General features: G+C 39.4%; 1 protein-coding gene across 11 annotated transcripts in view; it reads right to left on the reverse strand.

The window, feature by feature from the left end:
• Nucleotides 1-14985, reverse strand: part of LOC117519820 (protocadherin gamma-A11-like) — a 911360-nt gene that overhangs the window by 453592 nt on the left and 442783 nt on the right. For 2 of the 11 annotated variants that reach the window (XM_034181088.1, XM_034181078.1), the window contains exon 1: nucleotides 2781-5201. The exons of the other annotated variants lie outside the window; for them this stretch is intronic. In XM_034181088.1, the coding sequence (XP_034036979.1) occupies nucleotides 2781-5165 (2385 nt within the window). In that variant the 5' untranslated portion in view covers nucleotides 5166-5201. Of the gene's footprint in view, nucleotides 1-2780; nucleotides 5202-14985 lie in introns of those variants that run through there. 11 annotated transcript variants of the gene reach the window in all.

A 14985-nucleotide genomic window follows, 5' to 3' on the forward strand; every position in this document is an offset into this window, starting at 1 on the left:
AGCATAGAGATTACTAAGGGCTCCTTCACACATTGTGCGAATTTGCTCGAGTTGCACATAAAGTGTGCATCAAGCAGGAATTGTGTGCAAAATGTGTGGAATCGTAGCTGCCTCGTACATCTGTTGCTACAACTATTCACGCACACCAGCGGCTGAAAGGCAGAGCATGCTCTGTGTGGGCCCATCGATCCCGCTTGTGGCAGGTGTCGGCCAAATTCCAGCTGACACACACACAAGCATCTAACACTGTCATTTGGCACTTAGAAAATGTGTGGCCATTTGTACTATTAACATGACAACAGTCAGCAGGCAATCATTGTCGAGCTGGCAGCGAAATCTAAGTGCCCAACAACTGTGAAACTGCTGAGTGCACGTGGCGTGTCAGAGTCTTGGCTCCCTCCACAACACATCTCGCCCACTCCCCCTCTCCCACCCCCCAACATGTGTATGTGTGGTTCGTGCCCCCCCACCCGGCAGGTGAGGCATCTCACATCGTATCACAGAGTGACATCTTGGTCTGTGCAGTGACAGGACAGGGGTCATGGCTGTCTGCCTACAGCTGTTGAAACATCTCCGGTTCTGGACATCACAGCTGCAGCACATGTTGCATGTTTTGATGGATACGCGCGTGTGTGTGCTTGTGTGGAAATACATCAAAACATATATCACTTTTGCGAAGTGAGGAGAAATGGACCGTCAATCTGTTTGGACACGCAGCAGGTGATCAGAATGTCACATCTGACAGGACACACGTGTCTGGCCATGAAGGTTGTGAGGGATGCACCGCAGGACCAGGACAAGCCAACAGTATGACAAATACACCACTTTCAGTCATGTATCAGCAGAAATACGTTGTACCAAATGCGATGTGGTGCATGGTGCATCCCATGGAACACAGTGCGAGCAGCTGCAGCAGCTTGCACTGTGTTCCTGCTCAAAAGACACCGTTGCATGCCCGAACCATCGCACTGGCATCGTGGACGCGTGCCCATTGGCGGGATGTTTTGTGGTGTGCTCATACGAACTCTACTGCCGTGAGTCGCCCTGAGCTGTACGTATTTGCACTATGTGTGGAGGGGCCTTAAGTAATATCTATGCTTACTCACATATAAACTGTGGCTGGACAAATACAATAATCAAATGGTGATGATGGCCAGCAGATGTTTAATGACTATCATGTGGAAATAGTCAAACTTTGAATTATCAAAGGTTACAAAGACCTATAGAGCAAGAAGCAGAATGATATTCTCTGTGATTACTGTGTGGCACTTAAGGAGTGCAACTGGAAGAACGGTTGACTGCAGATATCTTCAAAATAAGGCAAATAGTAATACTGCACCCCCTACAGTAGCCTAGATGTCACTATATGTGGTAGGCAGAAATGGCAGACGTTTAGGACATTCCTTCAAATATAGATGAAATACTGTGATGAAAACAATGAGTCAATCATGACTAACAAAATAGGCAACAGAGCTCAAATTTTCAGCTCAAACTTCAGGAACCAAGAACAAAATTGCAATGTTACCAACAGATACAACTCCTTGATGGAAAACTCCAGTTGTCTATGAAAACAATGTCTTTTGCTGCTTATAGACAAAGCATTTTGTTAAGTAAAACAATTTTCCTACCTCCAGTGAATCCTGCAGTGCCTCAAAATCTGTAGGACTTTTCTTGAGAGTCTGATCAGCAGGCAGCGTGTTGTCATATGATGAAACAAATTTAAAGTCACTGGTTCTTGAACCTGTTGTCAGGTAGGTGTCAAAATTTATGGTTTAAAGTTCCTGATCCATCAACATCTGCATATTGAGGCAGAGGATAACTGCTGGGGATGGCGACTGCTCCATCAAACAACATTCTGGGTTTTCTTTTGTGACAAAACTTCACGCCAACAGCAACAATAATGAAGGTGAGAAAAAAGCTGGACACAGACACCAGAGTGATGATCAGATAAGAGGTTAACTTGGAATTGTTCTCATTATAAGACACATCCTTCATCTATGGTAACTCAGCCAAGTTGTCAGAAATGAGTAAATACATGGAACAGGTGGCAGAGAGAGAGGGCTGTCCGTTATCTTTAACTGCTACAATAAGGTTCTGTTTCATCCTAATATGAACAGATTCAAAAACATTGTAATGGTTAAACGGAAACCATCAGCAAAAGGTATCATATAAGATACAACACACATCAGCATATCTGTATGTCTGAGAAAAGGATAATGGAAGAAGAATAATCTCCAAGAAAAGCTTCAAGCAACCAGCCCTGAGGTTCAGCACCAAGGACAGAGAAATAAGAATAGAAGCAAACCCAATTCAAACTGAATCGACAGTTCAACAGTTAACAACTGAAGGCTGTACCGACTTTAATTTGTCCAAGAAATATTTGCAATTGCTTTCCCAAAGGGAAATAAAGAGATAATCACACACTGACCAAACAGAAAGCTGTGATTCTGCTGATCGCAATGCAGGATACAGCCACTGTCAAAAAACAACATGAACAGTTTCAATCAAATCAGTGTTACTCTGGTGAATACTTCATTTATGGACATCACAATGCCTCTCAAGAATTACAAATAAATTGGCCTTTAATTACCAAAAATAGCAATACACTTGGAAAAACAAAACAAATCAATAAATACAAAATCAGGGTGCAGCTTCAAGTCTGTCCACATGTGCAAAATGAGGGGTAAACATTTTTGAAAACTTGCATCTATTGACAATTAGAAAAAAAGAAGAAAAGAAAAACATTTAACATGTAAAAAAATAAATGTGATTGTTCTTACCTCAGGTGAGTTGTCACTTTCTGCAAATGCTTCAGCAAAGTCTGATGGACTTTTCCTCAGTGTCTGTTCAGTAGGCAGTGTGTTGTCATTGTAAGATGACACAAACTTAAAGTCACTGGTTCTTGAACCTATTGTCAGGTAGGTGTCATAATTTATGCTGCGTAAAGTTCCTGTTCCATCAACATCTGCATATTGAGGAGGAGGATAACCGCTGGGGATGGCGACTGCTCCATCAAACAACATTCTGGGTTTTCTTCTGTGACAAAACTTCACACCAACAGCAACAATAATGAAGGTCAGGAAAAAGGTGGACACAGACACCAGTGCAATGATCAGATAAGAGGTTAACTTGGAATTCTTCTCATCATAAGACGCGTCCTTCATCTCTGGTATCTCAGCCAAGTTGTCAGAAATTAGTAAATACATGGAACAGGTGGCAGACAGAGAGGGCTGTCCATTATCTTTAACTGCTACAATAAGGTTCTGTTTCATGCTGTCAGATTCAGAAATGTCCCGCTGTGTCTTGATCTCTCCACTGTGGACATCAATTGTGAAAAGTCCCGGGTCAGTGGATTTGACGATATGATAGGACAGCCAGGCGTTCTGTCCAGAGTCCGCGTCCACTGCGATCACTTTTGACACCAGAGAGCCTCCTTGTGCAACTTTGGGGACCAGCTCGGTCATGAAGGAGTTGCCCTCCGGGGCGGGGTACAGTATCAGAGGAGAGTTGTCATTCACATCCGTGATGAAGACACTGACTGTCACGTTGCTGCTGAGTGGAGGAGAACCGTTGTCTCTGGCCATCACGTGGACTTTCAAACTCCTGAACTGTTCATAATCAAAGGACCTGACAGCGTGGATCACCCCCGTGTCTCCGTTAACAGACAGATAAGAGGACACCGGGGCTCCGTTCACCTCACCAGGTAAAAGAGAATAAATCACTGTCCCGTTTTGTCTCCAGTCAGGGTCTCGAGCAGAAACAGAACATAAAGTGGAGCCAGGTTTGTTGTTTTCAGTCACGTGGGTGCTGTAGGACTGTTCCAAAAACACAGGTGGGTTGTCGTTGATATCAGCTACAGATAACTGAACAGCTTTAGAGGAGGACAGAGGTGGAGAGCCCTCATCAGTAGCTGTGATTGTGATGTTGTAATCAGACACTAATTCACGGTCCAAATGTCCTGTTGTCACCAGAGAATAATAGTTTTTAATGGAAGGAACCAACTTAAAGGGAACATTTTTTTGGATCAGGCAGTGGACCCGTCCGTTGAGCTCCGAGTCTCGGTCCTGCACGTTAATGATGCCCACCTCTGTACCAGGTATGACGTTTTCCGGTATGGCGTTATTTGCTGATTTTAAATATATCACAGGTGCGTTATCATTTACATCAATAAGATCAATCAAAACTTTAGCATAAGAGCTCAAACCTAAACCATCTTTTGCCACCACTCTTAATTCAAATGTTCTTTTCTTCTCAAAGTCTGTGCTGCCAATTATTGTAATTTGTCCGCTTTTCTTGTCAATAGAAAACAGTTTTTCGTCTGTCTCTGAGACAAGACCAAAGTCGTATGTGACGTCACCATTTACACCATCATCTGCGTCAGTCGCGCTCACAACAACAGCTACAGTTTCAAGAGGAGAGTTTTCAGGCAGACTGGCTTTGTAAATGGTCTGACTGAACACTGGAGCGTTGTCGTTTGCGTCCAGCACCGTGACGTGTATGACGACAGAACCTGATTTTGGAGGAGAACCACCATCCGAAGCCGTCAAAGACAGATTCATTTCCTTCTCTCTCTCTCGATCAAGCTTATTCTCCAAAACCAGTTCGATCTTGTTAGCGTCAAACAATAAAACAAAATGGTTATTCTTGTTCAGGCTGTACCTTTGTACTGAGTTTTGTCCAATATCTGCGTCATGTGCCTCCTCGATCAAAAAACGTGCGCCCTTTTCTGCCGACTCCCTTATTTCTATACGAATTAATTCCCGTTTAAAGTGTGGGAAGTTGTCGTTTATATCTTGAATATGTAGATTTATACGGTGAAGTTCCAAAGGATTTTCCAGCACAAGATCCTGGATTAAAACGCACGTTGGTTTGCTGCCACAAAGGCTCTCTCTGTCGATCCGTTCAGCGATGCTCACATCGCCAGTTTTCACATTAATAACACAATATCGTTCATTATTTTCTTCGGAATCGATACGGGCCTTACGATTTGCCAGCGTGTTCGCATCCAGATGGAGGTCTTTGGCTATATTCCCAACAACAGTTCCCGGTTTCATCTCCTCTGGGAAAGAATAGCTCACCTCTGCAAATGCGGTTTGCAGCGTTAGAAGACAGCAGACAAAGCGAATGAGGAGGACGCCCAGCTCGGAAAACCTTCCGCGATCCATTCTTTAAAATAAATGGTGTCCACAGCACAGAGGATATGTAAGAATTACGTAAATAAAATGTGAAATAAAAATATTGCAGTTTAAAAAAGAAACATCAAATCGATTTCACAGCTCTTCCCGTGTCGTGCCGTAACTGCACACAAAGATGAAAAACGGATGTGCACGTTATTGTGCCACACAAATGCTGCATTTTTCAGTAAACGAGTAACCAGCGACACGGTGTGGTGAAATAAGAGCAATAACACAAAACAAAATAGCTTAAAGTTCACAATATAATGATAGACTAGCTATTATCCCACAATGCTCAGTATGCTCATGAAAGGTGAGCAACAATTAAAATCTTTACGCGAGTGGACGATGTCCCTGTTATTTTGCCATGGCAAAATATAACTGATGAAACAATTATGCATATTTGAAATGACAGGAAATAAGAGGCACATGCTATAATGAGAACGTTGCACTGCATGGCACAAACATATATTAAAAAATAAATGCAAACTTTTTTTTTATTAATAACTGAACACTTTCCTGGTCCTGTCTAATACTGATTATCACGTATTTGTCATTAAGGTGTAAAAAAACCCCGAAAATCCAGCTAAAACAATTAAACCATCATCAGGCTGCCAAAATCATGGCTAGAGGCCGTTATTGTGAAGCAGAAAAGGCGATATAAAAAGTGAGGAAAGAACTGATTACATGTGAACAATTTTACAGTTTAATAGACTTTTGAATGTATCAACCTTAAACTCATGAGGAAGACTATTTCAGGTTACTGAATCTTTTAATTATTGTAAATTTATTTTAATTTAAAGAAATATTATTGAATATCTATGTTGTGTTTTTATGAATTATGTTATTTTATTTTAAAGTCAATGTAGGCTAGTTCTCTTTTACTAATTAATGGGTCTGTTTTGTTTTTGTTACCGTTTTGATTTATTATTATTATTATTATTATTATTTCTTTACAATTTTTTTTTTCCATTACACTAAAAATGGCTCTTTGGATGAACTCAATTCAGTTACGTGCAGGATTTCCATTTAATAAATATATTTAGCCCCAACTCAAATAAAACACATACATGCAAGATGATGTAATTTAAATTAGTTCCCAGACAGCAAATGGATCTGGGCCAGATGTAGTCCAACGTCTGATACATTCCTGAAAAGGGATCCAGTCCAGACAATTTTTGCACACTGACCCAGATCCAGCACGGGTCCACTTTACAGTTCTGGAACAGATCCGGACCAGATCTGAAAAAAATCGTTTTGCAATGAGCATTTAAAAAACCTCAGTGACGATCATGATTACAGAGTGCACACTAACACCCCGCCCCCCTCCTCGCCATGATGAAATCCGCGCATCCTGCGGATTTGCAGAGTTTTCACACCCCTGAGTTTATAACCGCCAATGGATAGTTTCTGCCAAATGCAGATAAAATTGCTTATCATTATGCTAACCCCATGTTCTGCACGGTGCAGTGATGCGGACCACATCTGGCCCAGATCCGTGCCAGATATGGACTGTAAACAGTTATCTTTTGCGGATCTGGTTCAGATCTGGTCTGGATCTGTTCCAGAACTGTAAAGTGGAGTGATGCCGGATATGGGCCAGGGTGCAAAAATGGTCTGGACAGTATCAGTTTTCAGGAATGGTACCAGATGTGGGACTACATCTGGCCCGGATCCATTTGCTGTCTGGGTTGGGACTACATATATTTATTAAATGGAATCCAGTCCAGTGAGTCAGTTTATTTGAGTGTATCACACAAACAAATCACTCATTGGAGGAACTCAATTATGGGCAGAATTTCCATATAATAAATATATGTAGTCCCAACTAAATTAAATTATCTTGCATGGATGCACTTCATTTGTGTTGGGGCTGGCTATATGTAAATCAATGTTCAATAAAGTATTGTAAAAAGCATGAGTAAAAATAAGAAATCCATCACGTATTACTTCGGAAGAAAAACTGTTGCCTCATAAGGAAAACCAGCAATATGACTGAGAAATAAATCACTGGCTTTATGTGCAAAGAAATTGTGCAAAGTTAGAATAGTCTGATTGAGATTTCTTACCTGAGGAGAAATGTTAGCACTTTCAGAAGCCTCAGAAAAATCCATGGTATTTTTGATGAGAGTTTGTTCAGCAGGAAGAGTGTTGTCACTGAAAGAACTGACGAACTTAAAGTCACTGGTTCTTGAACCTGTTGTCAGGTAGGTGTCATAATTTATGCTGCGTAAAGTTCCTGTTCCATCAACATCTGCATAATGAGGAGGAGGATAACCGCTGGGGATGGCAACTGCTCCATCAAACAATATTCTTGGTTTTCTTCTGTGACAAACTTTCACACCAACAGCAACAATAATGAAGGTGAGGAAAAAGGTGGACACAGACACCAGTGCGATGATCAGATAAGAGGTTAACTTGGAATTCTTCTCATCAGAAGACACGTCTTTCATCTCTGGAATTTCAGCCAAGTTGTCCGAAATGAGTAAATACATGGAACAGGTGGCAGACAGAGAGGGCTGTCCATTATCTTTAACTGCTACAATAAGGTTCTGTTTCATGCTGTCAGATTCAGAAATGTCCCGCTGTGTCCTGATCTCTGCACTGTGGACATCGATAGTGAAAAGTCCTGGATCAGTGGATTTGACTATATGATAGGACAGCCAGGCATTCTGTCCAGAGTCCGCGTCCACTGCGATCACTTTGGACACCAGAGAGCCTCCTTGTGCAGCTTTGGGGACCAGCTCAGTCATGAAGGAGTTGCCCTCCGGGGCAGGGTACAGTATCTGAGGAGAGTTGTCATTCACATCTGTGATGAAGACACTGACGGTCACGTTGCTGCTGAGTGGAGGAGAACCGTTGTCTCTGGCCATCACGTGGACTTTCAAACTCCTGAACTGTTCATAATCAAAGGACCTAACAGCGTGGATCACCCCCGTGTCTCCGTTAACAGACAGATAAGAGGACACCGGGGCTCCATTCACCTCACCAGGTAAAAGAGAATAAATCACTGTCCCGTTTTGTCTCCAGTCAGGGTCTCGAGCAGAAACAGAACATAAAGTGGAGCCAGGTTTGTTGTTTTCAGTCACGTGGGTGCTGTAGGACTGTTCCAAAAACACAGGTGGGTTGTCGTTGATATCAGCTACAGATAACTGAACAGTTTTAGAGGAGGACAGAGGTGGAGAGCCCTCATCAGTAGCTGTGATTGTGATGTTGTAATCAGACACTAATTCACGGTCCAAATGTCCTGCTGTCACCAGAGAATAATAGTTTTTAATAGAAGGTACCAACTTAAAAGGGACATTTTGTTGAATGGAACAGTGGACCTGTCTGTTTGTCTCTGAGTCTCTGTCCTGAACATTAATGATTCCCACCTCTGTACCAGGTGACATATTCTCCACCACTGGATTCTTCAAAGATTTTATAAATATAACAGGAGGATTATCATTCACATCAGTAATATCAATAATTACTTTGACGTCGGATGACAGACCAGCTCCATCTTTAGCATCAACACGCATTTCATATTTGGATTCACTCTCATAATCTATTACTCCTGTGACTTTTATTTCTCCAGTTTTGCTGTTCAAATTAAATAATTTTTTAGCCCGTTCTGATATTCGACTAAATTCATACGTCACTTCTCCATTAACTCCCTCGTCTGCATCAGTTGCACTCACGGTGATGACGACAGTATCGAGGGCGGAGTTTTCAGGTAGGTTGCTTTTGTATACAGCCTGTTCAAACACTGGGGCGTTATCATTAGCGTCCAGCACAGTTACGTGGATCGTGGCAGTTCCAGATTTTTGGGGATTTCCACCATCAACTGCAACAAACAGTAAATTTATATCATGTTCCTTTTCACGGTCCAGCTCTTTATCCAACACCAACTCCACATTTTTAGACCCATCAGCGTTATCACGTACTGATAAAATAAAATGCTCATTTTTTTCTAAACTGTACAGTTTCACCGCATTTTGTCCAACGTCTGCGTCATGCGCTCCATTGACACGATAACGAGCTCCTCTGTCCGCCGATTCCCTGATCTCCAGTTTCATTGTATCTTTTGGGAAAACGGGTGAATTATCATTGACATCCTGAATAACAAGTTTAATGCGCTGCAGCTCCAGAGGGCTCTCAAGAACTAATTCGAATTTAAGCACACACGATACCTTCTCTCCACACAGCTCCTCTCGGTCAATTCTCTCCTTGATCACTAACTCACCCGTTTTTAGATTAATCTCGCAAAACTGTCGGTTCTCCTCCTCTGTGTCAATACGCGCATTGCGGGTGGCAAATTTCCCGACTTCCAGGCCCAGATCCTTTGCGACGTTTCCAACAATGGATCCAGGCCTCATCTCTTCTGCAACGGAATAACTGAGGTCTGCGGTCGTCATGTGGAAGACGAGAATAGAGTCGCAGAAAAAAAACAGTAACAATAATCCTTCGTTGCGCATGTTTTCCAAAAAATCCTGGAAAGAAGACAAATTCTTCTCGTTGTGAAATCCAGTCACGGCGCTCCTGTAACAAAGGCAGCTCTGGTTATGACGTCTGGTTTTCTGTTCTCTTGTTAGCGGTGGGGAAACGTGCCAGTCTCATATATGCAAGTCAGCAGCGACACTGTGTGATCAACTGAAATATTACTTTTTTTTTAAAGGCTCGTTTTCTGCAATGAGTCTATACCATTACACCATGCGCTGTATAATTTTACAGTAACTTGTTAACGGAAATATTCATGTTACACTTTAATTGATTACAAATGTTTTAGTTTCAATATGCGCAAAAGAGGAAACAGAATTCAGCACCGTGGACAGAGTGCGATCACACAGCAAAGACCTACTGGTTGTTCTCAGTTGCTGGAACCACACTTGTTAGACAGGAAATAATTCTGTGAAGTATTATACTGGAGATCATAAATTACTCTTCTAAAATGAATAGATAAATACACTTTCCTACAAAGTCACTTTTATTGAATCACTTTTATTTTAAAGAATGATATCCTTTTTACACCTTAGCCTTTCTTTGTCATTGTTGTCAGTGCCGCCTCAGTGATGCAATCAATTCCTGCTTTGGAAAAAAAAACATGATGAAAATAAAATAAATCTGTGTTATAAGGCATCAGCAAGAGATCTCTAAATTTAATCTAAACTGCCTTTTCTTAATCCTAAAGTGGCACAGTGCACAAACCATAGTGCTTTTATGCAACTCATATTAATGGAGAAATAAAGAAGGTATGTAGGGACATTTTACAATGTGTTACATGTGTCATAAACAAATCAATTAAGTGTAAATTCTAAGATTGGCGTAAGGTTGCTGCATAATGGTATGAAAGAAAAAAAAAAAAACAACACCTTTCCTCAGAAGTTTTGTACATACATTGTTGCTTCTGCCCTAAGTTAATAAATGTCAAACACTTCATTTCAAAAGGGAAGTGCAAGTCAGAATTTATGTTTAATGTTAATTTAGTGGATATAAAGTGATGTTTTAAACAAGTTCAAGTAGTGAAAAACAACCCAGCACCATGATCAGAGTGTGAACTTAACAGAAAATAGCTCATGGTTGTTGTTACATTTTCATTTCTGAGACCAAATTTACAAGTGTTTGAACAATTTGTTGAAATATTGCATTAATACTGAGATATTCTACTCACAAAACGAATACAGCAACTTAAGATACTTCAACAAAAAAGATATCTGTGGTTAAGAGAATTTTAATGTATATAGATCTGTATTCAACACAATTTTTTATTGTCTATTCTTGGGCATTATATGAATAATGTCATTGATAAAAAGTATGAAACATTAACTGAGAAAAGCAAACCCTTAGCTCTTGCTTTTATATTTATTGTATATTTCTGTGGGATTTTATGAAAATGATTTTAAGCCACCTCACACAGATAATTGAAAAAGTATCATAGTGCTTGTCATAAACCAGTTAGCACTATATTTTCAGATAGCACTATATTTTCAGACCCTCATTGTGCCTTTTGTAATGTCATATAAACCAGTAATGTTCAATACCAGTAAATATTTGTTATAGGGTTCAAGGGCGCAATTTAGAAATAGAAATTGGGGGGACAAAGTGCGAGTCCCGCAGGGCCGAAGACATAGGCCGGGGGTCTGGGGACTGCTTTAGGGCCCCAGAAGCCAACGGTTTCTAGATAAGCTCAGATGCATTCTGAGCATCCAGAACAGTAATTTTAATGTTTTGAAAAGACCATAAAGTGGACACCATTTGACTTATGCAATTTGAAACTGTGGATATAAGTACTTTATTCTGAGAATAGCCAGCATTGATTTTATTAAAGACCTGGTGTAAATAAGGTATCACCACATGTGTAGAACTCAAAAAGAATGATAGGTTGAGTTTTCATTAAAAAAAAACAAAAAAAACAACAACTGCAATGTGGTAAAATGTATTCATAAATATGAAAGAACAGGCTCTTAATAATTATTAACTATCGCATACTGTATTTTTTTCTCACGATTTGTTTTTGCATAAGTTTGAAAAAACAACAAATCATAAATTTAGGATAAATTACTTTTCATGAATTTAATTTTCGAAGTGGCACTAATGACAACACTCATAGTGAACATAATTTCGCTTGCATAGACTGATTTTGGAGATCAAGCAATAATTGCAGATGGGCTTTCTGAGGTCCCAGATAGCTTTTCTGATTTCCTTTTCTAACTTTCAGAATTTAGTAAATTAGCATATGGTCCACATATACTTATGTGTAGACACTAGCCCCTAGAGGCAACTATTTTTGGTTTCAAATCTGGGCAAATGCAGTCCCAGAAAATTCTGAATGTGACCAAAAAGAAACAGGTGTTGTAAACAAGTCAATGCTGCTAAAAATAAAAACTTGCAGACACAAAGATACTATTCTGACATTTTTTTGTACATAAGACTGACATGGTTTGCACATAAGACTGGCATAGCATGTTTCAAGTACACACATATATGTCAGAAGGTGGTGGTGGTGGTGGGGGGGGGCATACCATATTCTGTCCCCCCCTGGCTGAAAAGGTGGGTGTGACATGCCCCCCTATCCCCCACCAAATTGTGCCCATGGTAGGGTTTTCACATCAAGAGGAACATGCAAGAATCATACTGAAACATAACTGATGAAGTATAAGTGAATATAACAAAAAGAACACTAAATTGTAGATGAAAGATAATGTTCACAGTAATGTTTAGGGGTCAAAACGATGGGTCGGGGACCACAAGATGCATAGTACAAATACCCACCACACTGAAAAATCACTTGTAGTGCAGCAGATAAGTGAATATTTACAGAGGAATCCTTCAAAAGTTTATGTAAGCACCAAATTTGGCACAAATATTCCTTAGACATTACTCTTTTGAAAAAGCAGAGTGTCTACTTTAATTTTCAATAGGCGGCCAGGTAGGGGTCAATTGAAGAATTACACAGGGGTCAAAATCTAAAAATGTTCAAATCATGTTTAAAGGTATTCCATATTATTTGTCTGATCATAAAGATTTCAAAAAGGTATATTTCGGGCCATCTATGACTGAATTCTATGGAGTAAGGGGGTAAAAAAAAAAAAAAATTGTGAGAAAGGTCAATTTCAGTTTGTACAGGGGTCAAAAATTAAAGTTGATCAAATTTTGATTGAGCTAATAATATTAATAAATAGAATTGTTTTGATTGTGTTGGGTGCTTGGTTTGCAAAGTAAAAACAATGTTGATGTCCACTGGATTCTATCACATGTGACATATGCTACCCTGTAACATGGTAACTAAGCATGACACATGATGCAAACTATTCCTTTTTAAAACCCTATTAACCCAACCAATAATCTGCATTTATGTTCTCAAAACTGGGAGCAACTTCAACTTTTGACCCCTGTACAAACTGAAATTGACCTTTGTCACCATTCTTGCTGTTTTTACTCCATAACCAAAACATTCAGTCACAGATAGTCCAAATTACACCTTTTTGGAATCTCTGTGATCAGGCAAATAATGTGATATAGTTTTCAATTTAAATTTTGACCCATATGCAATTCTTCAGTTGATCCCGTCCTGGCCTGCCTATTGAAAATTCAAGTGGACACCTTACCTTTTCAAAGGGATAATGTCTAAGGTGTATTTGTGCCACATTTGGTGCTTGCATCACTATTTGAAAGTTTTTTATTTTCAGTTATCCGCTGCACAATTGGGGAAGGTGTGCAGCTCTGTGTGTGTGTGTGTGTGTGTGTGTGTGTGTGTGTGTGTGTGTGTGCATGCATGCAAGGATGAGCAAAAATGAGTGATTGTGAGGCAACATTGCAAAGTCCTTTGCATTGCTGATTCAGATGTTAATGCAGTCCATTTATCGTTTTACCATTTCACATCAAACAACATGACAACAACATGTGCAACATAAGTGAGTTACACAACCATCTTATGTGACACAAAGTACAATTCTTGTTTATAACTTAAACATTACACAACAAACAAAGACTACGACAGCTGAGACTGTGAACATGTACAGTTTTATCTGAATTAATGACTGCTGTACATCATTCTGTCCGTTAACCAAGTCATCACGTTCCACTTACAGCTGGCCGAGGCCTTCCTTGGTGAAGAGACACAGTAGTCCACACTCAAATACACTATGTAACACAATTTTTGTTCCTGGCTTCTAAGTGTTATATTTCAGCTGCTTATGTCTAAAGTCTATGGAAAATGACTACATTCAGAACAAACTTTGATTGTATTTATTTATTTATTTTTTTACGTTCTAGAAAGTTCTAAAAGTTTCTTGAAATTTCTAGATAATTCTGGAAACTTCTAGAAAATTCTAGACAGTTCTAGCAGTTCAAGAATATTCTAGAAGACTACTCAGTAGTAGTGAAGGCGAATCGAGAATATTCTTGAAAACAGACAAATTTCAAAATATCATTGTCCTGATCACAGAAGCAAGGTTTCTGTGGAATAACAGCTATTTTCTATTTATTTAAGGCATACCAGGTTAGGAAAACACACTGTGTACCCAGGAACAAAACAAAAATAAAAATTTGTTACCTAGCGTAATCAGTCTATCACAGCAGCCGCAATTTTCACATTGCATAGATTCTTAAGTGTGTATACACTTCACACACGCACACATTGAGGTATGGGGTAATACATATAAAAGTAATGTAGACACACTTTTTAAGTTACAGAAAAGGGCAATAAGAATCATCCATAATGTAGGCTTCAGAGATCATACGAGTACAGTTTTTACAATCCAATATACTAAAATTTAGAGATCTTGCAGAATTTAAAACATTACAAATTATTTTTAAAGTGAAACAAAACCTAATATCAGATAACCTCCAAAAATTGTTTAGTGAAAGAGAGGGAGATTACAATCTAAGAAGGAAATATAATTAAAAAAAAACAGTGTGCTCGTACAACAATGAAACAAATGTGCCTTACGAGACATGGGGTGGATTTATGGAATAATCTAACTGAGGACATCAAAGTATGTACTACAGTACATCAATTCAAAAGAAATTTAAAACTCAAAATATTAAAAAAATATGAAACTGAATAACATAATTCTTAGTATACATACAGGTGTGCATGTTTGTGGATTTAAACTGTTATATTATTTGGGCATGACGAACGTATGGGAAATATGAATGCACACGAGTTGCCCATGATACATGTGTGTGGGAAAAAATAAATAAATTAATATATCATCAAGTTTAATCGAATATAGGTAAATGTATGGGTGCCCATGGGTGCATGTATGTGGGTTAAAAGTGTTATACTGTCAAATCTCATTGAATCTAGTGTGTGTATTGGTGTATGTAA

This window comes from Thalassophryne amazonica, chromosome 11 (assembly GCF_902500255.1).
Source record: "Thalassophryne amazonica chromosome 11, fThaAma1.1, whole genome shotgun sequence".
Classification (NCBI taxonomy): domain Eukaryota; kingdom Metazoa; phylum Chordata; class Actinopteri; order Batrachoidiformes; family Batrachoididae; genus Thalassophryne; species Thalassophryne amazonica.